Source organism: Eucalyptus grandis, chromosome 2, assembly GCF_016545825.1.
Source record: "Eucalyptus grandis isolate ANBG69807.140 chromosome 2, ASM1654582v1, whole genome shotgun sequence".
NCBI lineage: Eukaryota > Viridiplantae > Streptophyta > Magnoliopsida > Myrtales > Myrtaceae > Eucalyptus > Eucalyptus grandis.
In genome coordinates this window covers 48,975,778-48,999,926 of record NC_052613.1, presented here as the reverse complement: position 1 = coordinate 48,999,926, position 24,149 = coordinate 48,975,778, and the positions used below count along the sequence as shown (strand labels likewise).

Below are 24,149 nucleotides of genomic sequence, written 5' to 3'. Positions count from 1 at the left end.
CAGATTGATGCAGATAAATGGGCAATGATCTGAGAATCTTTGATCTTGCACTTTTCTAAAACAAAACAAAGCCATAATGGAATTCGAAAAATCATGACAAAGAAGGGAAATTGCTTTTGGTGCGGTTCTCAATCCTGCGATATTCACAACACCCCAAGAGAACAGATATTCACTTGTCACTTTTAACAGTTTCTTTCCCTCTCTTGCAAAAACTCTTTGATGGAGTGACAGGAGAATGGCCGTTTTGTAAATTGACCACTTGCTAGTCAGAATTCGGTTCGTCATCACCCCAAATATCTAACTGGGACTCGCGAAAGAAGACATAAGAGAGACAAAATATGCCAAGAAATCATCGGATAAGACCTCGAAATTTCTTCAGACGATGAAAATTAGCTTTCACCGAGTACAGTGAATCAACTTGGGCAAGCATAACCTAGCAAACTATCATTCTAGTTCGCAAAACAAGGATCTTGGCGTCTCCGTAAAATGACAAAAAGGAATCATTTCAAGTTTTGCCTTAATTTTGTATTAGATGTGATTCTTAGACGCAATTGAATATTTTAACTTGCATGATCCATGTAATTACATCGTTTCATCATTAATGAACTTAATCAGCTATTCACATAAAGACTTCCAATCTACATTATTAGTGTTTTCTCGAAAAATGACCTCTCCTAAAGATTTTGACGCGTGGGCACATATTTGTACTAAATGGTAACATCTGGACGAAATCTATTGGAACAAAGCGAAATCGATAGCGCTGTTGAATTTTCCTTCCCCTTGTACGACTTTTCTTCTCCTTTTTGACCAATTAATGGCGTCATCAACAGTCGATCAGGATCGGAATGGTTGCTGAACTGCTTGTCCAAGACTTTGGCCCGGTGAGATTCACTAGAGAAAACATAGATTCATCGTCGGATTCGTTCCTTCCCATGCAAATCCAAAAAGGCGATGAACATAAACTGATGGAAAATGTACTTGGAATTTTCAAGGACCAGCGCGTGACAATAACAGAAGGAGCCAAATCAAAGAAGACGAGTCCGGCACGCGACGATACGTGATTCGCTTGCTTGCTGACCAAAACATCCAGTCAATTTCGCGGGTTCAACCGAGAAAAATATCTGCCCACCTTCTTAAATAGGGGCATCACTTCAAGAAACTCATGTTTCTCACGCAAATGAACAGATCTCCGACATTTCAAGACTAGGTAGTAAAATCAGAAGTTCTTTTTCTTTTGTTGAAGATGTATGTGACGCGGCCTCTGTCCATGTACCGGCAGCATCCCGAGGCCCTCACGGAGGCTCCGCCGGCGGGGCCTGGCTCTGGATACCTGGTGATCCAGGACGAGGAAGCCCAGAACTTCTGCTGCTTCGGGCTGTGCGAGGACAGCCAGCTCTACGACTTCCCCTTCCCTCAGAACAAGGACCTCACCGTTCGGTACACGGAGAGCCGCAGCAACGGCCAGGGCGGCACAAGGACGGTGTCCTACAACGATGAGGTGTTCATGATCCCAGTCGTCGGCCAGCCCTTGTCCTCCAATCAATACTATGCGATTCGGCGTCGTGGGAAGCACAAAGGGTATGATCTCTCTAAGTACTTTGAATAGTTTCACTTCTTGTCTGTTCCTGAATTAGGTGATGAATAAATTGATATTTATAAATAGGACAGAGGAATATCACTGGATGGATGATGTGGGGGCATGAAAAAATCTCTGCAAGAACTCACTTTTGTTCCGGTGGTTGAAGTTACATCTTATCAAGTCTCTTAGGAAATAGGTTTTAGTAAAAGTTTAGCTACTCGAAAAATATTTTTTAAAAATCATTTTTAGGATAATATCATTATTTTCCTGTACTCGTGTAAAACCTGAAAATAAAGTAAAAAATATTTTTCCCCATTTGATAAGGAAAATCTTTTTCTCTTGCCGGTGATGGCTAACAATCAGCCAGATGCCAACTTCCGTCGGCTTGCCGATTTGGGGAGCGATGAGCTCGAGCTCGCCGTTGGCTCACCGATCTGGCTAGCGACAAGTAGTGAGCGGCATGCCTCGAGCTCGCCGCTCGCTAGTGGTTTGTCGATCTAGCAAGCTCAAGGTTGGTGAGCTAAGCGAGGCCTAAAGCCGGCGATGGCGAGCTCAAGGCTCTCCTATGGCCAGTCGTCGGTCATAGCTGTGCCGACTGATGACCGGCCAAAGAAGAAGGTGGAAAAAAATAAAGGAAAAAGAAAAAATAATAAAAATAATAAAATTTGAATTATTAAAAAAGAAAACAAGAAAGACGGAGGTTAGTAGGTATGAGATAGGAGAGATGAGCAAGGGAAATGTTTCCCCAATTTCAAAAGAGAAAAAAATTTCGTCTTTTAGAAGACTTTTTTTCTTTGATGGAAAATATTTTTAATGACTAGTTCATTTTTCGTGAAAAAGAACACCAGAAAATTCAAAAAAATGTTTTATTTCATTTTCTGCGAAAATGAACCAAGCGTTAATGCATGATTTATATTCGCGGCGCTTCTCAGAATGTCTAAATCATTCTATCTGGAATGGTGTGTAGGGAAGCGCATGCTAATTCGACGGAAGAAGACAAGGGCACCTGCTTGTGCTTCCGATACGTTCGAGACAAGAAACCAAGCCCTTTGGATCCCGACGACATATACCAGAAGTTCGTGATTTACCGGCGTGAGACAATGTGTGGGTTCGGCGGCTTCCATGCAAAGTCCGTCGCCCCAGATGGGTACCCTCCAAGTTTCCTAAAGAGGAAAGGCTGGACCCTCCATGGCAAAACGCCCAAGTACTTCTCCTTGGATGACGATGCGCCAGGAGTCAACGACTCTCAGAGGTCAAAGCTCCCGAGCCTTGACTTCTCGATCGACAAGAAGAGCTCGGACCCGGTGGTGGTTGGGAAGTGGTACTGCCCGTTCATGTTCATCAAGGACGGGGAGGTCGGGGACCAGATCAAAACATCGGCATTCTACGAGATGACGTTGCAACAGAGGTGGGAGCAGGTCCATGCCTGTGATAATCCAGCCAATGAAGACAATGCTGTGGAAGTGGATGTGATTGTTCAGAAGGAGGCCATCACAGTGTTTGGTGAGGAAGCTGGGGAGGGCAATGTGAGTGATGGAGTGATGTGGTTTAGGAGTAGGACAGGAGGGATAGGACTGAGCATGGCGATTGTGGAGAGGATGAGGTGGGAGGAAGAGAGAGTGGGTTGGGTGAAGGAGGGAGAGAAGAGAGTTAGGGTGAAGAGAATGGAGAAGTTCATCAAGAGCGGGTTGAGCGAGAATTGGAAGAGGTTTGGCTGTTATGTGTTGGTGGAGAGTTTTGTGCTGAAGAAGAGGATGGATGGGACTCCACACACTCACCAACTGTTGGCTTACGACTTCTTGCACACTCACCAAGTGAGGAGCAAATGGGAGTGACGGATTTTCTCATCACTGTTCTGTTTTTTGTTGGTTTAATCTTTTGTTGTTTCTGTGACTGGTGTCCATGAAAGTCTAGCTAAGTTCTTATGCTAGACATGCTTGGTTTGTACTTGTTTGTTCAAATGTTGTTCATCCGTCTATTTTGAGAAGTTTTGTATTGGGTTTCACTGTTGTCCATGTCCATCCATGAAGAGTGGTCAGTGGAGAAACGAAAGAAAGAAGAAGTTAGGATAAGAATTCTGGGTTAAAGGTGAGACGAGAGAACATCTTAGTTGAATTTCCAGTGTGCTTTCTTGAAAGACTAGAGGTACCATATAAAATCCACTTCAAAGAGTTGCATATACTTCTTCTTCTTTTTGAGATTTTTTTTATTTATGCAAGTGACGCCAACGTAAAATAATTTGTGTCCAGTTGGCGAGATTCAATTGAGACTCCTTATTTTTTGGCTAAAAATCCTTCAACACGCCAACCCTAAAAGTTGTACATACTTTTTGTCAATACCTTAAACCAAAGAGCTACAGTTTCTAGGATGCAATGGCCAAATAATTGAGTGAGTGTCCACACTAGAAGCATGAGTAAGTAAAACCGAAAGGCCAGCAATGACCTATGTTACTTGTGAACGAAATTCCACTAGTGTTAGATCATAAAAAGAAGGGAAAATGTCACAAATAGTCCCTATATTTTCACTCAATGTCCAATTTCGTCCCTGAACTTTCGATTGGCTCAATTTGGTCCCTGAATTATTGATAAAATGTCCGATCTAGTCATTGAACTTTCGAATGGCTCAATTTGGTCCCTAAACTATTAATAAAATGTCCGATCTAGTCCCTGAACTTTCGATCGGCTCAAGTTGGTCCCTGAATTATGATGAAATGTCCAATCTAGTCCTTCATTACTATTTTTCTTCTTCTTTTTCCTTTTTTTCCTTTTTTTCCTTTTTTTTCCTTTTTTTCCTTTTTTTTTTCCTTTTTTTCCCTTTTTTTTTCGCTTTCCCTCTGCCGGAGCCGGTGGAGGGCCGGTGTCCGGCAAGGGAGCCCCTCCCCGGCGTCCCTCGCAAGCGGGCGAGGGGCTCTCCCTCGCCAGCGTCGGCGAGGGGCTCTCCCTCGCAGATCCGGCGAGGGGCCCTCCTCGTCGGCGTCGCGCGGGGCTTTCCCTCGCCCGGATCTGCGAGGGAGAGCCCCGCCCGCTTGTGAGGGACGCCGGCGAGGGGCCCTCGCCCTCGCCGGCGTCGGGCGGGGGCCCTCACCAATCGGTGAGGGAGCCCCTCGCCGGCGTCGGGCGAGGGCTCCCTCGCAAGATCGGCGGGGGGGCCCCTCACCCTTGCCCAACGCCGGCAAGGGGCTCTCCCTCGCAGATGCCGGCGGGACGGCCCCTCGCCGGCGTCTGCGGGGAGAGCCCCTCGCCCGGCGTCGCGAGGGACTCGCCCGCTGCGAGGGACGCCGGCAAGGGGTCCTCGCCGATCCGACGAAGGCTCCCTCGCAAGATCGGCGAGGGACTCGCCCGCTTGCGGGGGCGCCGGCGAGGGTCCTCGCCGATCCGGCGAAGGGCTCCCTCGCCGGACGGCCCGGCCCTCCGCCGACTCCGGCGAGGGAAAGCGAAAAAAAAAAAAAAAAAAAAAAAAAGGAGAAAAAAAGAAAAATAATAACGAAGGACTAGATCGGACATTTCATCATAGTTCAGGGACCAACTTGAGCCGATCGAAAGTTCAGGGACTAAATCATACATTTTATTAATAGTTTAGGGACTAAATTGAGCCATTCGAAAGTTCAGGGACTAGATCGGACATTTTATCAATAGTTCAGGGACCAAATTGAGCCAATCGAAAGTTCAGGGACGAAATTGGACATTGAGTGAAAATATAGGGACTATTTGTGACATTTTCCCTAAAAATAAAAGCATAAAGTATAAGTTTGCAAAGGACTTTGGATATGAGATTGAGTAGTTGCACCGTAGAATAGCATTCTAACATTTCCCCCTTTAATGCTCCAGACTTGACCAATGACCGCCAAATTTGTTTTTGTAGAAGTGCTCTTGGACTAGCTATACAGGTGCACGAGCCACGAGACCATTGAAATACCTTAGATAAGCTTGGGTCCTAACTAAACCAATCAAATAGGTAGGTGTGGTCAAATTTGGCTTAGATAAAAAATGCTCAAATACAGATTGACGCATTTAACTTGTTTTAATTTATTATGCAATACAAATTTAATGACCCGTACCCAACTCGGCCCATATCAAATCCTTATTATTAAGGTACTTCTATATTTAACTTAATTTATGAAAATTCATATATAAATTGAGATAAGAGCACAATGTGAGTGAGCCAGAGAGTGTGTGAAGAGAGAGTCATAGAATTAGATTGAATCTAAGTAAATTATGAGCCCATTTAACATCTATTTTATTTTGGGTTATACCATTCTAAAATTATTTATAACCTATTTACGGAATATAACCAACTTATATAACTACCCACCCCATTAAATATAGGTTAAGAAATGGATTATGATCAATTTTGATGGGTCTAGTCACAAGCCATTACTTATGGGATAGAACTAATATGGAGCTATTCTTAATTACTGTTGGATGAAGATGATAAATGTAAATCCCGCCCTTAGCCATCACTTGCCACCCGACCCACTTCATCGGCAGGTAGATTGAGCAAACCACTAATGAGTTTTGAGCGAGTATGCAAGAAGGACACACTTGTTTAGGATTTTTTTAGGAAAAAAACTACAAAAAAAAAAAAAAAAAAAAACCAAATTAAGCTGCATGATTTTTTTTTGCAACATTAAAATTCCCAAACCATGCCAACCATGAATACCCTAAATTTTTCCTTGTGATGTAAAATGTTCCAAACTTGAATTTATGTAACATATTTACTATTCATTAAAATTGTGTTAGATGATTTTTCAGTCAAAATAATATTTTTTTTTATTCCACTCAAGCCATGTGGGTGTAATGTCAATAATGTTTATCTCATCATGTTTATATAGACAGATTTTTTATTTTAACAAGTGATAAATGTATTAAACATGTACAAATTGAGAACTTTTGACGTCACGCAAAAAAAATTAGGATAAATATGTTATGATAGATATAACTTAATAGGGGTGTGCATGGTCCGGGTGGGCAGTTCCCGACCTAGAACCGGGAACCACCCGCTAAGGACCGGTTCCGAAAAATTGGAATTGGGATCCACCATTTTGTTGCATGGATCCACTCGGGAACCGGACCGTTGATTCGGTCTGGTTCCCGAGTGGATCCATGTAACCGATCTTGACACAAAACAATTTTGGTTTTCAACATAGAACGGTCAGGTCTATGAGTTGGAAATGAGAGGAGGAGGTCTATGCTCGGGTTTTCAACATAGAACGGTTGCGAAACAATTTTCCGTGGCTATGGCGGGTGGCAGCCGACGCGAGAGGGCAAACAGCAGCGGCAGAGGAACAACGGCGGCGGCATCGACGCTCGGGGAGGAATCAAAATGGCGATAGGATTAGGAGGAATCAAGGAAGAGACAAAAAGAGAGAGAACCGAAGACGAAGGGAGTGAGAAGATGAGATCTAATCTAGGGATTCTTTTAGTTTTTTTTTAATATTAAAAAGGTTTTGGTTCGATCCGGGTGGGCGGATCCGCCCATGGAACCGGTACCCACCGGTTCCAAAAAATTGGAATTGGGAACCGGACTGGTTCCCTCAAGAACCGTCGGTTCCGAGCAGTTCCGGTCCGGTTCCGGGTGGTTCCCGAATATTTTGCACACCCCTTTAACTTAATATTTATGTCCTTCTTCTTATTATATTAGCAGTGAACCCAAACATTAATCCTACTTTTTAGCTCCTTACTCATTTCGTGGCACTTCCGCGTTCTCTTTTATTTTGCACGAAGTAGCTGGCATATTTTAAAATTTTCAAACGATGATATCTACACGCATAATGTCAATACATAAACATTGCAGAAAATCTACGCAAAGGGACACCGGACGGACATCATCATGATCACGGTCCGACCGCAAAATCAAAATTAAATCCCCCCCTTTCGGACAATAATTCCTTAAATTCTGTACTGATAGAGAATAAGAATTCAATTTCTTTTTTCTTTTTAATTTGAATCTGAACCCTAAAGAAGAAAAACATAGCTCGCTGCACTTCCTCCGCCATTTCCAAAACCCCCGCCAAAACAATACCCCCAAAACCCGCGCTCCGCCCCTCCTCCCCGGCGATTCCTTCGCCGGAGAGCGACGAAACCGGCGAAGGCGAAAGAGCGGTCGAATTCCATTCTTCTCGTGCGGATTTCTCCGTCGTTTTTGCAGTGGATGGCGTCATCGACGATCGATCAGGACCAGCAATGGCTGCTGAACTGCCTGTCCGCCACTCTCGACCCCAACCACGACGTCCGCGCTTTCGCCGAGGCCTCGCTCCAGCAAGCGTCCTTGCAGTCCGGTGATCCTCCGATCAATCGCTACTCTCTCTCTACGTCTCTCGTCGTTCGTTGTCTGCCGTGCTGAAGTTGTTTCCCCAGCCCCGTTACTGGCTTCCGCCTGCCTGATGTTTGTTGAATTGACGAAATTCCGGGAATGTTGGCGGGGATGAGTTTCGGGCGTTGGTTGTCGTTGTGGGTGTCGATGTAGGTAGTAGCTCCCGGGGTGGGGGGAGGGATGATTTGCTGCCTTAGTTTTCGCGTTTTAATGTGCTGTCAGAAGAGTGAACTGGCCGTGGCAAGAAGACGACGTCGAGAATCTGTGTATTTTTTTTTATTTATTTATTGGAGGTTGGGTCGAATTGTTGAGATGTTATTGTGCCGGGCATCGTGTGCAGGGGCAGTTATGAATTAATAACTGCTTGGGAAACATGGGAAGAGATGTCAAACTGTAGTGTGGCAAGCAGACGTTGAGAATCTCTGGAATTTTGAATGAAGCATGAGTCAAATCTTCGAGATGTTGTGCTGGGCATCGTGCGAAGGGATGAAAACTCCTGGGAGAAATATGGGAAGGGATACCCACATTGTCGTGTCCATGGTGATTAGTACAGTTTTGTTTGCTTTTTAGGTACACTGTTCGGCATCCATGTTCTTTTGCACCTTTGGCTGGAGAGCTAGGAATTATAGTATGTAGGTCACTGCTAGGGAGGTGATGGTATTTTTGCGGAAGTATGTATACCTCATTAAAGGTCAAGAGACGTAGTTGTAAGCAGCTTATGTCAAATGGGGAAGTTATAGCTCAAGAACGCAAATGATTCTGGTAATCCTTTTGCCAGGGAATTTGTAGAATTTTAGTGGGTAATAAATATACCTAGATGAAAGTCAAGAGACACTAGTGGCTCATGTCAAAGGGGCATGTATAACATAAGAAGGCAAATGAAGCATTCAGTTTATGGATTTCACAACTGAAAGGATTCATTTAGTCAAACATCTTTAGAAAAAGAATGCTAACTATTTTGCAAAATAAAGAAGATTCATTTTTGGTGAGGTCGTTGTAGTTTTGTCTTCCTTAATCTCGCAGATGGTTGACCTGCCTAAGTTTTTACTATCAGCTGTTGGAAGGAGCAAATAACTTCCATGCTGTGTTTATTTCCTCACTCTAGCCTTTTAAGTCACTTATCTAGCTCTCATCGTTTGAGATGATTTATTAATAGCATTTATCTTTTGAACTTTACAGGTTTTGGAAGTGCATTATCAAAAGTAGCAGCCAACCGGGAGCTTCCATTTGGATTGCGCCAGATATCCTTATATTAGTACTCGCATCACATACTGGTTTATCTTATCTTATCAACATCTTGTCCGTGCTTTGGAATGAGCTAAATACATGTTATTTTAGTTAACTAGCTAATAATATCCAGTGTTTTTGGAATGACTTGTAATTTTTGCCTTTTGCTTTCTTTGTATCTTCATAACATACAAACATTGACATGCACATTCGCATATGAATTTCTCATAATTATTTGAAATTGGAATAATATTTTAGATTTTGACAGGAAAGCAATATTACCCTTTCTTCTTATTCAGAAAAAGAGGATATGCCCTTAATGATCAGCGATTATTGTCTTAACAACGTCTTATTCATAAAAAGAGGGAAATCAATGAGTTATTCTGTTCAAGAACACGAGGTGTTAAACCTTGCATCATGTATTGTAACTTCTATTTGGGCAGTTATGTTGTGAAAAGTTAACATACTTCTACCTAGCTGCTGTCCTGCTGAAGCAGTTCATCAAGAAACACTGGCAAGAAGGTGAGGAATCTTTTGAGCATCCTGTGGTTTCAAGTGAGGAAAAGGTAATCTTTAGTCGATCCACTGATAACAAGTAGACTTATTTCTTGTTCTTTTCTGGATCAATAAACTCATATTTTGTCCTTTTAGCTCCTCATTTTAGAAGGTTCCCTAGATTGCACAACATTTTCTTTTCTGTGAGTAGGTCCACCCAACCATTCATTTCTAGAATTTTTTGTAAGTTTTACCAACCTTCTAGTGTGTATTGAAGAGGCATTACTGGTTAAAGCAGGTGCTTGAATAGTGTTACTAGATTTCTTGAGTTTTTGGCCCAAGGACAGGTGTGTCTACTTCTATCGTTTTGGCTTGTCTAGTGAATCTTCCACCTGACACAATGAGCAAAGATTCAAGGAACAATAGGGTAGAAGTTTTTTGTTTTGCAATACCTCCAGTGGTACCAAAGAGGTTGGGCCAGAAATGCCATGGTCATTGGTGCAATAGTGCAAAACTGTTAATCCAATTCTCATAGATGTCGTACGTTGAGTCATGAGTTAGGGTTCTTCAATTGTCAATGTTGCTTTGCAAGCTGTGAGATGAACGGGTGCAGATGGGGCTGTTTTTGGGAGATGATGCCTGTAGTTGGTCGTAGATTTAGAGTGGATGTCTGAAGAATGCTGTCCTTAATCATATAGTTCACGACAGCCAATCGCATCGATTGCTTCTGTCTCCTCCATTCACTTCTCTAGGTCAAAAAATTCTTACTTAATCAAACAATTGAGTCTTTTCCCCATCTTGGTGGAGGTGGGGTGCCTCTACGTCTCTAATAACTGTGATATGCATGATGGACGTGGATGAAATACTTGAGCACGTGTCTTTGGAAGATCTAAGACGATGAACCACTTGCTATTTCAATGATGATATTGAACCAATAGATGCTGTGTTTTGAATGTCTAAACTAATAACATTATTGATCAATTATCAGGCAGTTATACGCAAATATCTTCTGATGACACTGGATGACTCTCAAAGAAAAATTTGCACGGCAGTTAGTATGGCAGTTGCATCCATCGCAGTTTATGATTGGCCAGAGGATTGGCCTGAGTTATTGCCTAACCTTCTGGAGCTGATTAATGATCAAACTAACATGAATCGAGGTAGGGTGTTCCATTTTCTCACCATCATATTTTTTATGTGAATCCTTTTTGCTTACCTGTATGCTGTGGGCTTCTGAGTTGTTAATTATCATTTAAACTGGGATATCTATTTCGTGAATATTGTTGAATTTTAAAAGCTTCTACAGGATAATACTATTGAGGTTATACATTGATCCAATTGCAATCCCCTAGCAACTTTAGAGAAAGAATTATAGTTACTTATTTTTGGAAGTTCTATAAAGTTTCTAATTTGCTGTTCTTTCTTTTTGTAAATTTTGTTATTCCTGGTCTTATAAACTTTTGATCGACATAAAGGATTTTGCTGAATGTTGTAGTGCAAGGGGCTCTGAAATGCCTGTCACTTCTGTCCGGAGATCTTGATGATACAGTGGTGCCCACATTAGTCCCAATCTTGTTCCCTACTCTGCATAAGATTGTATCCTCATCTAAGGTTTGTTTTTATTGTATGTTCTGCTTCAATTTCTTCTCAGACTTTTGCTGTTTTTGATTTTTAATTAGTAGGGACTTTTGGAGTTTGAAATAAGGACCAGTAGGACGCTCTGTCCATTGAGCTTAGCTTTCAGAAATCGTGTTGCAATTTTGTATGCATGCATTTGAGAGTAATACCTTAATTTAACTGATTTTCATTGCTTGCAGATCTTCAATTTGATCAGCATATACCAGTGTTTCTAGAATTGTTTATGGATTACAACAGCTTTTGTTGTTGTGTTGCTTGCTCTACTATTAGCGTATGTCTGTATTATGTTGTTACTTGTTCAAATGTGACAGTGTCATTGGGTGACTTTGCTTGTCAACTTTTTGATGACTTCATTTGCACATGGTTAGTTGCAGGCAGGTACTAATTCTTTGTGCGAAATATATAACTTATAAACCTTTGAATCTTGTGTTTTATGAAAACTAGGAAGCCACAGAGTGCTTATGAGATATTTTCTTTAAATTCGATGCTGGAACTTGTAATTTACAAAAGTCAAAAAGATTTTTGAACTTCCCCCCTATGTTTAAGGTGATTAAAGTTCTGTGACTTCTGTCACTTCATTTAAAGGCATGTTTTTCTCAAAAGATGATGAAATAAGAAACATCTTCTGTCTCTATAATTTGTCTTTTGTTTCTTGTGAATTTGTTTCAGATTTATGACAAACATTTGCGTTCAAAGGCCCTTTCGATAGTTTATTCTTGTGTCTCTGTGTTGGGGGCAATGAGTGGTGTTTATAAGGTAATAACGGACCTCTCTTCTGTTTTCTCATCATTTGGAATATGCTAGAACTAGTTTTAACTCTAGTGTTGGTTATCTGATCTGGGCAATGTTTATTTTCCAGAGTGAGACCAATGAGATGATAAATTCTTTTCTCAAACCATGGATGGATGAGTTCAATAATATCTTAAGAGAGCCAGTGCCATTAGAAGATCCTGATGATTGGAGCATTAGAATGGAGGTCAGTTTGAAAATAGCATGAGATATGTTGGATTGGATGTGTATCTTTTCAAGTTGAATGAACAATTAACTGTTGCATATATTCTGCATCTCTCCACCCAGGTTCTTAAGTGCTTAAATCAGCTAATTCAGAGTTTTCCCAGCATTGGTGTAGGTGAATTTGTGGGTATGTTACTTAAAGTTATCTTGTGAATGTATCTTTTAGCTTTGTCAGCTTTTCTGATTCTCTATTGACTGACTTATTATCTTCTTTTCTCATGCAGTTATCATGGGACCATTGTGGCAAACATTTGTATCCACTCTTAATGTGTATTTGCAATCATCAATTAAAGGTCAAGAAGATCCTTATGAGGGAAGATATGACTCGGATGGTGCAGAGAAGAGCCTTGATTCCTTTATCATTCAGGTTACTGTCTTTGTGTATGGAATTGTTTCTGGATTATAGTATTAGCACACCATTCATGTTCATTGTAAGAATTCTCCCAGTACAAGCGATGCGTGGATCTTTTCTATGTTATTGCTAACTTTTACATGCCTAGATGTTTCAGTGTCCTAACTTCCTCATTCCCAAACTTGCTATCTCACGAGAGACATGAATAATGGAGAAAAAGTTGGTCGAGCGTCTCATCTTTGACTTTGCATGGAGAAATATCAATAAAAATCCTAATTATTCAAAGTGTAGTGGGTCAATCAAAGCCCACGTTGTGCAAGAACCATTTTTCTATTTTCATATATTTTTCTCTTGCATTTTCCCTACATATTTATCATTTGACTTCAAATTCTCACTTTCATCATTTGATTACAGTTGTTTGAATTTCTATTGACTATTATGGGCAGCAGGAAGTTTGTAAAGGTTTGCCAACCCAAACCCCCATGGTTGTTGGATATTTCTTTTGCTATCATTTTTTCCATGTTGTATATGTGAGAATTGGTCCCTGTAGGTTATGATGAATAATATCAATGAGTTGGTATATGACACTCTGGCTTTCCTGCAAATGACAGAACAACAGGTACCATGCAATTTGTGCATTTTTTGCTTAAACCTAGGCAGATGCCCTATACTTTTTCCATACAATCGTCTATCTGAGTGTGATACTGAATAGAAAACTTAAGTCGAGATCATTCAGCTACCTATGACCTCAGTAGTACCAATTATTTGATCTATTATTAGTACAGATTAAATCGAGTACTTTTCTTGTGCTTGTGTTTCTCTAGGTCCATACGTGGTCAGAGGATGCCAACGAATTCGTGGCTAATGAGGATGATCTTACTTATAGCTGTCGTGTTTCTGGTAAGCTGTTCATATTTTTACATACATTCAATGTAACATTGTAGAATGCTGGTAAATTGACTCGTATACTATATCATGGTACTTGAGCTTGAACAATTGTTTCCTCTATATTGCAAGGATCATGTCATCATAATGATTTAGAGTTATAGGATAGGCGTCTGTCCATGCTGGATCTTGGGTCTGGTGTAACTTTTGTTACTTAAGTGCTGTTGTGTTAAGATTTTTGTCAATTATGCGAACTGAAAGCAATGTCATATTTTCATTTTTTTTACTCTACCAGTGCCTTTCAGCGGTTACAGAACTTGAAAAAGTTGATTGCATGAGTCTCCACCCAGGGGAGTAAAAAGATCTTCCTACCTTTTTGTTGAATCTGCATAAGCTCAGTTCGTCATAAGGAACTACATTAGGATAAAATATGAGAAATTGAAGGAAAAACAGTAGACACTCATCAGTGTCTCTTGCATCGATGGGTCTAACCAAAGTTTCCTAGAGCATGGATCACTTTATGAAAATGTTAATTATTATAAAAAGTGACAAAGAAGTTGTGGATTGCCCTGGGGGAAGAGCCCACTTTTCTATTGTAGTGATGGATGGCTTCAAAGTCATTCTTGGGTTAGAATTCTTTCGGGAAACCAAGACCAGTGTGATGCGAGTACTGGCACTCTTGTGATGCTTGGGAACAAGCGTGGAGTCTTGTAAATTATTTATTTAGAACAGGTATGATTTATAAAGTTATATGCACATAGCATACACGCTTTAAAAGCCCCTAGTTGCAAATGTAAAAAAGTGACAAACATGGCTGTGTTTCATGCTAAACTTCTGTTTAAAATATTTTATGTACATAATAACAATAGTGGAAGTGATGTATTAGGAAGCCCATATGATATTTTCTCCCCTGAGTACTGTTACATTAGCCATACGCAATGTGTAGTTAAATGAGTGGGGATTATGATGGTGTTCTGGTCATAAATTGTGTCAACTACACAGTGTCAGCTACTTTCAGTTGCAAGAAAGACCTAGTCATTTCTTTCATGCCTTCACTAAATTTTTGATACCGTAGTGTAACTAAATCTGATGTTCCATATATGATTGTTACTGTAGTTAGATAAACTTTACAGTTGGATTCTTCCATCTGTTGTATGCAGGTGCACTTTTGCTAGAAGAGGTGGTTAGTTCCTGTGGCAGAGAAGGTGTTGATGCCATTATTGAAGCTGCAAAAAGACGATTCGCTGAGTCCATACAAGACAAAAGTGCTGGTTCTGCTGATTGGTGGAGAGTAAGATTATAGTTCTTTTCTTTTTATAGTTTTTTTTTTTTGGGTAAATTTCTTTTTATAGTTTGTTTCTTTTTAAAGAAGTAATTTACTTTGTTAATGTGGCGGGTCTTAATTATTTGTAAGTGATAAGAGTATGTTGTCTTTTTTCTGAATTTATACTTGGGGAAATATGAAAAATCATTTTAAGTACCTGAATACATTTTACGTCCTCTTTTGTTTTACATCACAACTTCACACCTTGTTTGTCAGTAGGTAACAAGTTGCATTCACAACAAACAACGATGTGAGCTTATTTACCAATTTACAAATATCTTCCTTAGCCTGCTTTATGCTAGTTAAAAGCAAAATAGAAGCCACCTGATAGCATAGGAGAATTATCATTCTGAACCTTGAGAGGAAAATCACAGAAATTTGTGACACGAAGAGATGAGCAATGCTATTCTATAGTGATGTTCTTTTCCTAATTGGTCATTTGGTCATCCTTTCTTTGCACAGTATTTTCTTGGAAAGTACCTTTCTTATATTCTCAACTCTAATTAGGTTCCATGTCCTTTCACATACAATCCCAATTTTGCTTTCTTCATTCACCCTTCAATTCTTGTGGTAATTCTTCTTCTTCTTCTTCTTCTTTTCCCAGATGAGGGAGGCCATTCTTTTTGCCTTGGCGTCACTATCTGACCAATTGCTTGAAGCTGAGGTTTGTTCCTCTCTCTCTCTCTCTCTCTCTCTCTCTCTCTCACATGCTCGTGTGTGGACACCATCTTTTACATCTAATTACATTCCAGTGGACACAGTGATGAATTTGTTGTGCTTGTTAGAAGTAATTCATTTTCAGTGTTATTTTGTCTTTTCTGCTGATTTGTTGTGACAGGTTTCTGGATTGGCAAGTGGCAACATAGGAAGCGTGATTGAGCAAATGATCTCTGAGGACATTGGGGCTGGTGAACATTCTACCCTTTGCTTCTCATCCTACTTTTCTGTTATTCAGGGAATAGACAGAGCTTTTCTTTTTTTGGTAACAGGGGTACATGAATATCCATTTCTATATGCGCGTATTTTTGTGTCAGTTGCTAAGTTCTCCTCTGTGGTAATTATTCTAATTCCTTTGTAAATTACTAGGCCATGTCATCTTTGAGTATTTTCTTACTTACTTTTTGTACCATTCAGATCAGTCGTGGAGTTCTTGATAATTTTCTCTATGCAGCTATTACAACAGTTAGCATGGATGTGTAAGTGGTTCTATTCAACAATTTGATTTGGGAAAGAAATTTTGAGTTGTCTAATGGTAATATTACTCTCTTAACAGGCCCCCACCTGTCAAAGTAGGGGCATGTCATGCCCTTTCTCTACTCCTTACCAAGGCAAATGACGGAAATGTTCTCCCTCACATAATAGGATTGCTTTCATCACTTACAAATCTCCTTAGTCAAGTAAGACTAGCTAGTATGCTTTCTTTTATTCTGATGTTCAAGCTGCAACATTGCTTGTTTTTTCTTCACAGGCATCTGATGAGACATTGCACTTGGTTCTTGAAACAATCAGAGCAGCAATTATGGCAGGTACTGCTTATTTAGTTTTTTGCTTCCAATCTACACTTTCATGTTGGATGCCATTAAACTAGGTTTTTTTTTTCTTCTTTTTTCTTCTGTTTTTCCTTTTCACTTTAGGCTGCGAAGCTATAGCTGCTGTGGAGCCTAATGTTTCTCCCATCCTCTTGAACACTTGGGCATCTAACATTTCAGATCCATTTGTCAGTGGCGAGGCACTTGAGGTTTTGGAGGTAACTACATTTTGAAATGTCGTCCTTAGGTATTTGGTCTGGCTAAGTTTATAGTTAATTATTATTTTCTTTGTTATTTCACTTAATCATATTCAGTTATTGAGTATGATGGTGTTTATTATGTTAGTTGCTAAGTAAGGAGTAGAGCATTAATTAAGGGAAGCCTTATCTTAAAAATGGCTTGTTGGTTCTACTCCAATTTCCTTGTATATTAATCGTCTCCTGTACCTAGTTTTTTTCTGCTGATTAATGTGGAGTGTTGTTTTTATCTACGACTTTGGAAATCCATCTGAAAATTTGCCAATACCTGCTTTGAATCATTGAAATTTCCAACTTCTCCATACTCAAGAATCTATGATTTCATTTCAGACATCTGAGATGAATTGTGAGGATCATGGCCTCATGGGATTCATTTTCCCTATGTTCTTGATGACTATACTATGAGGATAATGTCAGAAAATCATATAAAATGCTTGTGAATTTCTAGTTTTTCTGCATTTAGGCACTGCACATAAGGCTTGGTTTGTGGCTTCTGTGGGATTGGTGCTGGTAACTAATGAAGCACATTAATTGGTAGTTCATATGATGGTTTGAATCTAAGCAAAAACTTGTAAAATTGATGGATGTGATCCTTCCCGAACTTAGCTGTTTCCAATCGCTTCATACTTAAATAATTTATACAGAGAATCACTGATAGGTGATTGTGATGTTGAAAAACTAGAATATCCAAGGTAAAGTCTTATGTATTTTTGCTAATATGCTTTTACTTCCTATAGTGGACCGCTGAGAAAGAAAATTTTCTGAAAATGTCAGAACGTTTTAATTCGACTTTTATTAGTCGTGGTGCTTTTTTATGGCAAGTCATTCTGCTGAAACAAGAAGCTTGATGACTCCATTGACAAAATAATTCTTTTAATATTGGTATATATCTCTGCTGATTGGAACTTCCCTTGTTCTTTCTCTTCTATAAAATGTTTGACCAGGCAATAAAAAATTCTCCTGGTTGCGTCCACCCACTGATTTCCCGGGTTCTGCCTTTTGTAGGTCCAGTCCTAAATAAGGTAGGACTTTAATTCGTTTCATTTTATTATGATACATCTTAGCATGCCTTGATCTCAGAGGTTGAATTATTTGTTGGTTGTGGCATATCCCAATGGCAATGTCTAGCCCCAACAACAACCTGATGGTTTAGTTGCTGGATCCTTGGATCTGTTGACCATGCTTCTAAAGGTATTTCTAAGGCTCAATTTTTCATTCCTCTCTATCTCACTGATATGTTAGCTTTAATTTTCTGCTGATAATTCTTATTAATTGTTATATATTCTTGGCTACTGTTGGTGCTGCAATGTACAGAATTCTCCTATTGATGCAGTGAAATTGATGTACGATGCATGTTTTGATGCTGTCGTTCGTATAGCACTTCAAAGTGAAGACCATGGTGAAATGCAGGTGCTCAAGTGTTTCATGGGTTGTCATTTTTCTGCTAGGACCCTGATTGCATTCTCTTTATATCTAAGTAATTTTCTGCATTGCAATGCCATTTATTAGAATGCAACGGAATGCCTGGCTGCTTTTGTCTCGGGAGGAAGACAGGATGTGCTGGCTTGGGGTGGTGATTCTGGGTTCACAATGAGGTCTTTGCTAGATGTAGCTTCGAGGTTGGGGAGATTTCCTTTCTCTCAATGCCCTTCCAGTTTTCTGGCTTTATATTGATCAGCATTGTGGAGAGAATTCTTAGGAGTCGTTGAAGTATTTTGATGTTTCATTTTTGTATTTAGTTGTTTTAGTCGAAATTGCCAATCAAAAAGAAAGAGAGAAAGAAATAGAAGAAAACCAATGGCATATGCGTAAGATGCAGTTTTGAAGTATTTTGGTTTAGTTCTTTAGTTTATATAAATTTATCATTGAATGTCAATCATCCTGGTTTTTAGAGATTTAATGATAAAATGCTGACTGTAAGAATCAATTTTGTTCACTTTTTCAATGTAGAGTGAAACGGCAGCATGTGGCTGTGACAACACTACTGCAGTGACATGTCTTTACTCTGCAATGTGTACTCGTTTATGGTAGCTACATGAAAATAAAACTTATTTTGGCCAACTCTATGCGGGTCAAACTTCAATGGTTCTTCTCTTGTTAATTACTGCAGTACTTGTTCTGTAAATTGCAATGTGGAATGAAATGCTACTTGATCTTGAACTTACATGATGGAAAGAGTGGCTATCACTTGAAATGTCATGTCCTGGTTGCAATAACTCATTACACAGTTTCAGTAATTCTTGAATTTTGCATGTGCATTTGTATTTCCAGTGGGTCTAAATCTATTGTTGGGAACATGATGCAGGCTTCTGGATCCTGCGTTGGAAAGCTCTGGGTCTCTTTTTGTTGGGAACTATATTCTGCAACTTATTTTGCACTTGCCACAGCAAATGGCGCCACATATATGGGACATGGCAGCTGCCCTGGTCAGACGCATGCAGTCTGCTGAAATAGCTGGGTTGAGAACTTCCTTGATACTGATATTTGCTAGATTGGTAAGGTGTTTCATCCTTCAAAACTCTATGATAGTGCTATATCGTTCCACCTCCCACCTTCTAAAATTGTTTGATCTGGTATGATATGATATTATTCCTTTCAAGAAAGCATTGATTAATCTGTAAAAGTGGTGGTTTGTTAACTAGGGAGAGACTTGTGTGCACCAGCAGCAACTGTCCGCCCAAAGCATCTATTAAAAGTATAATATGCCATTCAAGAAGAACATTATTTTGACTCAACTTTTGCATTAATTAGGGGGCTCTCAAACAAGCCACTATGCTTCTCTAAAGTATGTTTAGCCTTTTTGACTTGAATATCAGGCAGTGTCTTGGTTGTAATTCTTCAAAATATTGCAGGTTCACATGAGTGTTCCTAATGTGCATCAGTTTATTGACATGCTGATGAGAGTCCCAGCCGAAGGTTATGATAATGCCTTCACATATGTGATGTCTGAATGGACAAAGCTGCAAGGTAACTGCTTCTTGCTAGATTCTGAAGTCCGAGCATGGTTAAAGTGGCAGTGCTGCACTCCTGTAAGAGGGGTATAGGATAGTTGTTTACTTTTTCTTTCTGTCTGATAATTGGATTCCTATACAATACATGAGGTACTATTAGGAATAAAATGCACTGGAGATCCAGGTAGGAGTGGAACTGCACGTCCTGTTCATCTTCAGAGTGACTCCGCTGCTTCTATGCTATCTGTGGGATTGTTCCATGGACTTGCACTTCTGTGATACTTTTAAACTATGAAGTGGATCTATTCAAACCTTTCATGTGGATGCTTCTTGCTTTTAAGATGGTTAGATATATTACTCAGATCTGCAATTTAAAAAGCAGGGGAGATTCAGGGATCATACCAAATTAAAGTGACGACCACTGCTTTGGCTCTTGTACTTTCCACAATGCATGGTGAATTGGGGAAAATTAATGTCCAAGGCCACCTAATTCAGGTTCCCATTTCTGCTGCCTACTTTGATTTAGAAGCATCTTAGCTCCTTGGCTTATCGCACTTCATGTGAAGTCTGCCACAGGGATAACCACTCGCTCAAAGGCTAAGTCAGCTCCAGACCAGTGGACTTTGATGCCACTCCCTGCGAAAGTAATTTTTTTGACAATGTCCTCAGATTATAAGATGTATTCATTGTCAAGGAGAATGTGGAACGTGGTCTTGAAAGCAATTTTGTTATATTTTCCTTAATCAATAATTATGGTTGCCAAATCTTAGGAATGGACATATCTTCTGCTGACATACATTGATTTATTACCTCTCGCGTTTTCTTGGTTGAATAATGTCATTAAATTGTCACTTATGACTCGTGGCTATTACTGTTCTACAGTATATCCTTCATGATCCAGCTAGGAATTATATTGTTTAAGAAGCTCACACATCTGCTTTACTACCTCACACTGTAGATACTGGCTTTGCTTGCTGATGCTTTGATTGAAATTCAAGAACAAGCTCCAGTTGGTGATGAAGAGGTAGGATGCATTGCTCTGACTCAGTTGGTTTTGCAGTAGTATGAAGGGTTGAGGATTTTTCACCCTAAACTCATATTTATAGGAGGATTCGGAGTGGGAAGAAGTGGAACCTGTGGATGGTGACAAAGACATTTTACACGCAGCTGCTGCTGTATCATCCGATAGACCAGGATATGCACAGTTTGAGGCGATGGCCAGAGTATTTGATGAGGTTCAATTGTTTTTTCTTGTTTATTTTCCCTTTACTTCAGAAATATGGGATGGAACACTGATCATTCCCCTGAAAAGTAGCGATACGCTAAATAAAGAGGAGAATAATGGACTTATCACCTAAACTTCCTTGTTCATACTCTTGCATGTCTTATGAGCTTCAACAGGAAGATGGTGATGATGACGACCTTTCAAGTATTGATGACCCTTTAAACGAGGTATTTAATGGATCTTACATCCGAGATTCATTATCTGGTTTATGCATATTATGACCAACATTCTCAAATGTCTTGTTGTGTAATACAGATTAATCTGGCCAACTACCTGGGGGACTTTCTCATGAAGTTTTCCGAGAGCAACAGAAATCTGTTTGATCACCTCTGCCAGGTTGACTATCAAACTCTTTAGCTGTATATGTGTCTTAATATGCTTTATCTGCTTTAACGCATAGATTTCCATGTGTGATTATTGTTTGAATCCGCAGAATCTAACGCAGTCTCAACACGCTACTATTCAAGCAATCCTTGGTCGCTGAGAAGTCTCTTTCAGAGATTTCTGTATTTGTTCTGTCCGTAGATGAGGTTTCTAGCGGTAGGTATTGAGCATTCTTTGATTGACCTGAGAGTGGAAATTTTTGACAGTTGAGGTTGTAAAGTTGAAGTTTTTGTCTTTCGTAAAGATGATGTCTCTTGTTAAAGGAATGATACCATCTGCCCCGAAATATTTACATGTAAACCAAGAGGAAGGGGGGAAAGTTCAGCTTCCAACTGTATATTTTTTTCCCCCATGATGTGAAGAAGCCAGAATTCCAATTCTCATCAATTATAGCACAAGCGACGAAGCCAATAGAGTCAAATGGCTACTGATTTTTCTTTTTTTTCTTTTTTTTTTTAAACCAACACCAGTTCATTTCACTAAATCACACCATCATAACATGTCACCGACTCCCATGACTAATACCAAAAGGACCACTTGCACAAGCGAAACTCGGATTGCCCTCAGAGGTCTCGTCAGAGTTGGGTTTGACCCATTAACGGAGAGTTGTACCATCCAACATGATTGGTCAACGTTAAACCACATGACTCAGGGGACACTGAAGCTTCGTACTCAGGTAACCCACCAATTCCACTTCTAAACGAGTAAGCCTTCAGATTATAGTAAAACACACAAATAGACTTCGATAAGATAAGAGGCGAGACCAACAGTTCATGAGTATCAATGACGGTGGCTGGAAACACTTCCGTCTGCAATGAGCACCTTCCAACATGGCAGCAAGATGAAACTTTCTCCTTCCAAGTCTCCCCATTTAAGTCCACTGACACCCATATAACATCGTAATTACCTTTATCATACACAGGATTACGGCAATCAGCCGGAGCAATATGCCCTTCATCTCGTTCATGCGTTCTAAATCCTTCCACTGGTCTTAAAAGTTTTTCTATTTCTCCAGAACTCACCACAGTAAGCAAGATTTTCTTCCTGCTTATGCACAATGGATAGATTCAGAATTACCAAAAGCTTTTGGAATGTGACAAGGAGGCAATATCATTCTCCTATAAACAGGGTAAGTAGATTGACGATAAAAAAATCCACGACTTTAGATAGGGAAGTGATAAAATCGTACTAAAGCAGAAGCTATATGATCTCCATGAGAACAACATCAATTCACGAAGCATAAATTTTAAAGGCATCGGCTTGTCTTGAAACTTTCATTCCAAGAAATGTCACAATAAGCAGGATATATCCCTGCTTGCCAACAAGCAAACGAAAATGCTTATTAGCTAATATAGCTGGTCAGTTCTTCAAATAACAACAAAAGCAATACAAGAAGGGGCAATGCCTCTTTCCTACAATCATGGCTGATAGATATGTCACATAAAGCCACAAATTCAGAGAGACGAAGCCAGAGACGATTACTAATTTCACGTCTTTGAACATAGTATAAAATGTGTGGATGGCAAAGTGATTCAGTGTTCAACTAGCTAAAGCCTCCACGGCATGTGCCTGTCATGAAGGCCTTCCAGCGGCAGTAGACTCTCCACGTGATGAGTAAACGTTTGCCAAACAGCAGGAGGCAGTACTATTCTATATTTAGGTAACCCCCTAATTTCGATCCCACGAAAACTGTTATTCTTCGGATTGTAGTAGAACACACGCGGCGGCTTCAACATTATCTGTGATACCAACAACCATTCACCGGTACTAACTGTACCAGCCAGAAAAACCTCTTCAGCCACGAGAATCTTTTTCCAACGCGGCGGCAATGCAATAACTTTTTTCCTCCAGATCTCCCGCTCAAAGTCCTCCGAGATCAACAAAACGACGTCATCACTGCCATCGCGCTTAAGGTTACGTAAATCGGCCACAGCGACGCGACCCTCGAATTCAATAAGGCATACTTTGTGATGACCTCCACGGGGACCATTATCGCCGGGGAACTTAACCATTAGAAAGCTCTCCGTTCCGACATCGAATTCCACCAAGTAGTCCTGCCTTGGATTGGTAATGTTGCCATTCCAAGCCCTATAATATACCAACCCGTTAAAACAAATTTCACCCTCTTTCTTGATGTGAGGAGGACCATCCTCGATCCTCCGCCACGTCTCGGATGCCAGATCCAGCACGTGCTGCTCCATGATCAACTCACGAAGACCGCCCGGCATCGACCTGCGGGTCGCCAACGTGCGCAACACCTTGTACTTCTTAGCCACCGGGTCGAACCCGAACGAGTAGTGCAGATAAGCGCACTCCCCGGTGACCTTCGCCTCCACTGTCCTCGACGTCATGTACTTCCCGGAGGTGGGGTTGCAAACTCCGACGTAACCATCGACCTGGAAGCAAATCAGGCCGTGGATAGACTGCGAGACGTAACGGCAGGCCGTGCCGAGCGCGAAGAAGTAAGGCGAAACGGTCCAGGGTCGGTGGTCGTTTCCGGGTTCGGATAGGTTCGCCGCGAAGAAGAGGCGGGCCCGCGGGCCGGCATGAGGGTGGCTCGGGAGGGAGATGACGAGCTTGGGGTGGTTGGAGGAGTGGGCGAAGTGGGAGTCGACGAAACGAGGGTCGGAGATGAGGGACCGCCAGAGGGTGGAGACGCACTTGAACCTGCACAGCGACTTCACCGGCAGCCGCTTGAGGATCTCGAAGAGCAGGTCCTCCGGGATGACCATCGGAAACCAGCGACTCTCGCCGGCGACGAGACCACGACCGTCCTAGGTTTCGAAGGGCTTTGGCTTCTTTCTCTTTGGCTGTCATATCTCCCTTCCAGGCGGTCAAGACAAGATTTTTTTTTTTTTTTTTTTTTTTAATGTAGGCCCGCATAATCAAAAAAGAAAATTGCCAGATTAGGAAATTT

General features: G+C 40.7%; 3 protein-coding genes across 6 annotated transcripts; 2 read left to right on the top strand and 1 right to left on the bottom strand.

Annotated features, from left to right (window-relative positions):
- Nucleotides 1–902: 902 nt before the first annotated feature.
- On the top strand, nucleotides 903–3,588 carry LOC104433327. The gene is made up of 2 exons (XM_010046021.3): nucleotides 903–1,578; nucleotides 2,547–3,588. The coding sequence occupies exons 1-2, from the start codon at nucleotides 1,244–1,246 to the stop codon at nucleotides 3,412–3,414; spliced, it is 1,203 nt and encodes a 400-aa protein (XP_010044323.2). The 5' UTR covers nucleotides 903–1,243; the 3' UTR covers nucleotides 3,415–3,588.
- A 3,952-nt stretch (nucleotides 3,589–7,540) lies between these two features.
- LOC104433325 (importin-9) lies at nucleotides 7,541–21,615 on the top strand. Of its 4 annotated transcripts, none has more exons than XM_010046015.3 (33): nucleotides 7,544–7,856; nucleotides 9,071–9,132; nucleotides 9,592–9,684; nucleotides 10,602–10,773; nucleotides 11,109–11,224; nucleotides 11,921–12,007; nucleotides 12,111–12,227; nucleotides 12,329–12,392; nucleotides 12,490–12,632; nucleotides 13,032–13,079; nucleotides 13,168–13,236; nucleotides 13,442–13,517; nucleotides 14,663–14,793; nucleotides 15,431–15,490; nucleotides 15,665–15,734; nucleotides 15,816–15,880; nucleotides 15,961–16,022; nucleotides 16,100–16,223; nucleotides 16,295–16,352; nucleotides 16,461–16,573; nucleotides 17,557–17,634; nucleotides 17,741–17,803; nucleotides 17,927–18,022; nucleotides 18,122–18,231; nucleotides 18,918–19,107; nucleotides 19,465–19,579; nucleotides 19,946–20,058; nucleotides 20,130–20,207; nucleotides 20,522–20,587; nucleotides 20,670–20,798; nucleotides 20,947–21,015; nucleotides 21,104–21,184; nucleotides 21,282–21,615. In XM_010046015.3, the coding sequence occupies exons 1-33, from the start codon at nucleotides 7,730–7,732 to the stop codon at nucleotides 21,330–21,332; spliced, it is 3,096 nt and encodes a 1,031-aa protein (XP_010044317.1). In that variant the 5' UTR covers nucleotides 7,544–7,729; the 3' UTR covers nucleotides 21,333–21,615. The 4 variants fall into 4 exon arrangements, 2 of the variants coding, with proteins under 2 accessions (XP_010044317.1, XP_010044318.1); XM_010046016.3 differs by having other exon boundaries at nucleotides 7,545–7,856; nucleotides 20,965–21,015; XR_005548508.1 differs by lacking the exon at nucleotides 21,282–21,615 and having other exon boundaries at nucleotides 7,543–7,856; nucleotides 20,946–21,015; nucleotides 21,104–21,183.
- Nucleotides 21,616–22,492: 877 nt separating this feature from the next.
- LOC104433324 (putative F-box protein At1g50870) lies at nucleotides 22,493–24,010 on the bottom strand. The gene has a single exon (XM_010046014.3). It carries the CDS (start codon nucleotides 23,962–23,964, stop codon nucleotides 22,780–22,782), a length of 1,185 nt encoding a protein of 394 aa, XP_010044316.1. The 5' UTR covers nucleotides 23,965–24,010; the 3' UTR covers nucleotides 22,493–22,779.
- Between the last annotated feature and the right edge of the window lie 139 nt (nucleotides 24,011–24,149).

Excerpts from the sequence above, each read along its gene's own strand:
- LOC104433327 (XM_010046021.3), top strand. The coding sequence starts at position 1,244 with ATGTATGTGACGCGGCCTCTGTCCATGTACCGGCAGCATCCCGAGGCC. Across the intron at positions 1,579-2,546 it reads CGTCGTGGGAAGCACAAAGG|GGAAGCGCATGCTAATTCGA; the intron begins GTATGATCTCTC and ends AATGGTGTGTAG.
- LOC104433325 (XM_010046015.3), top strand. The coding sequence starts at position 7,730 with ATGGCGTCATCGACGATCGATCAGGACCAGCAATGGCTGCTGAACTGC. Across the intron at positions 11,225-11,920 it reads AGATTGTATCCTCATCTAAG|ATTTATGACAAACATTTGCG; the intron begins GTTTGTTTTTAT and ends AATTTGTTTCAG. Across the intron at positions 16,574-17,556 it reads AGGCACTTGAGGTTTTGGAG|GCAATAAAAAATTCTCCTGG; the intron begins GTAACTACATTT and ends ATGTTTGACCAG.
- LOC104433324 (XM_010046014.3), bottom strand. The coding sequence starts at position 23,964 with ATGGTCATCCCGGAGGACCTGCTCTTCGAGATCCTCAAGCGGCTGCCG.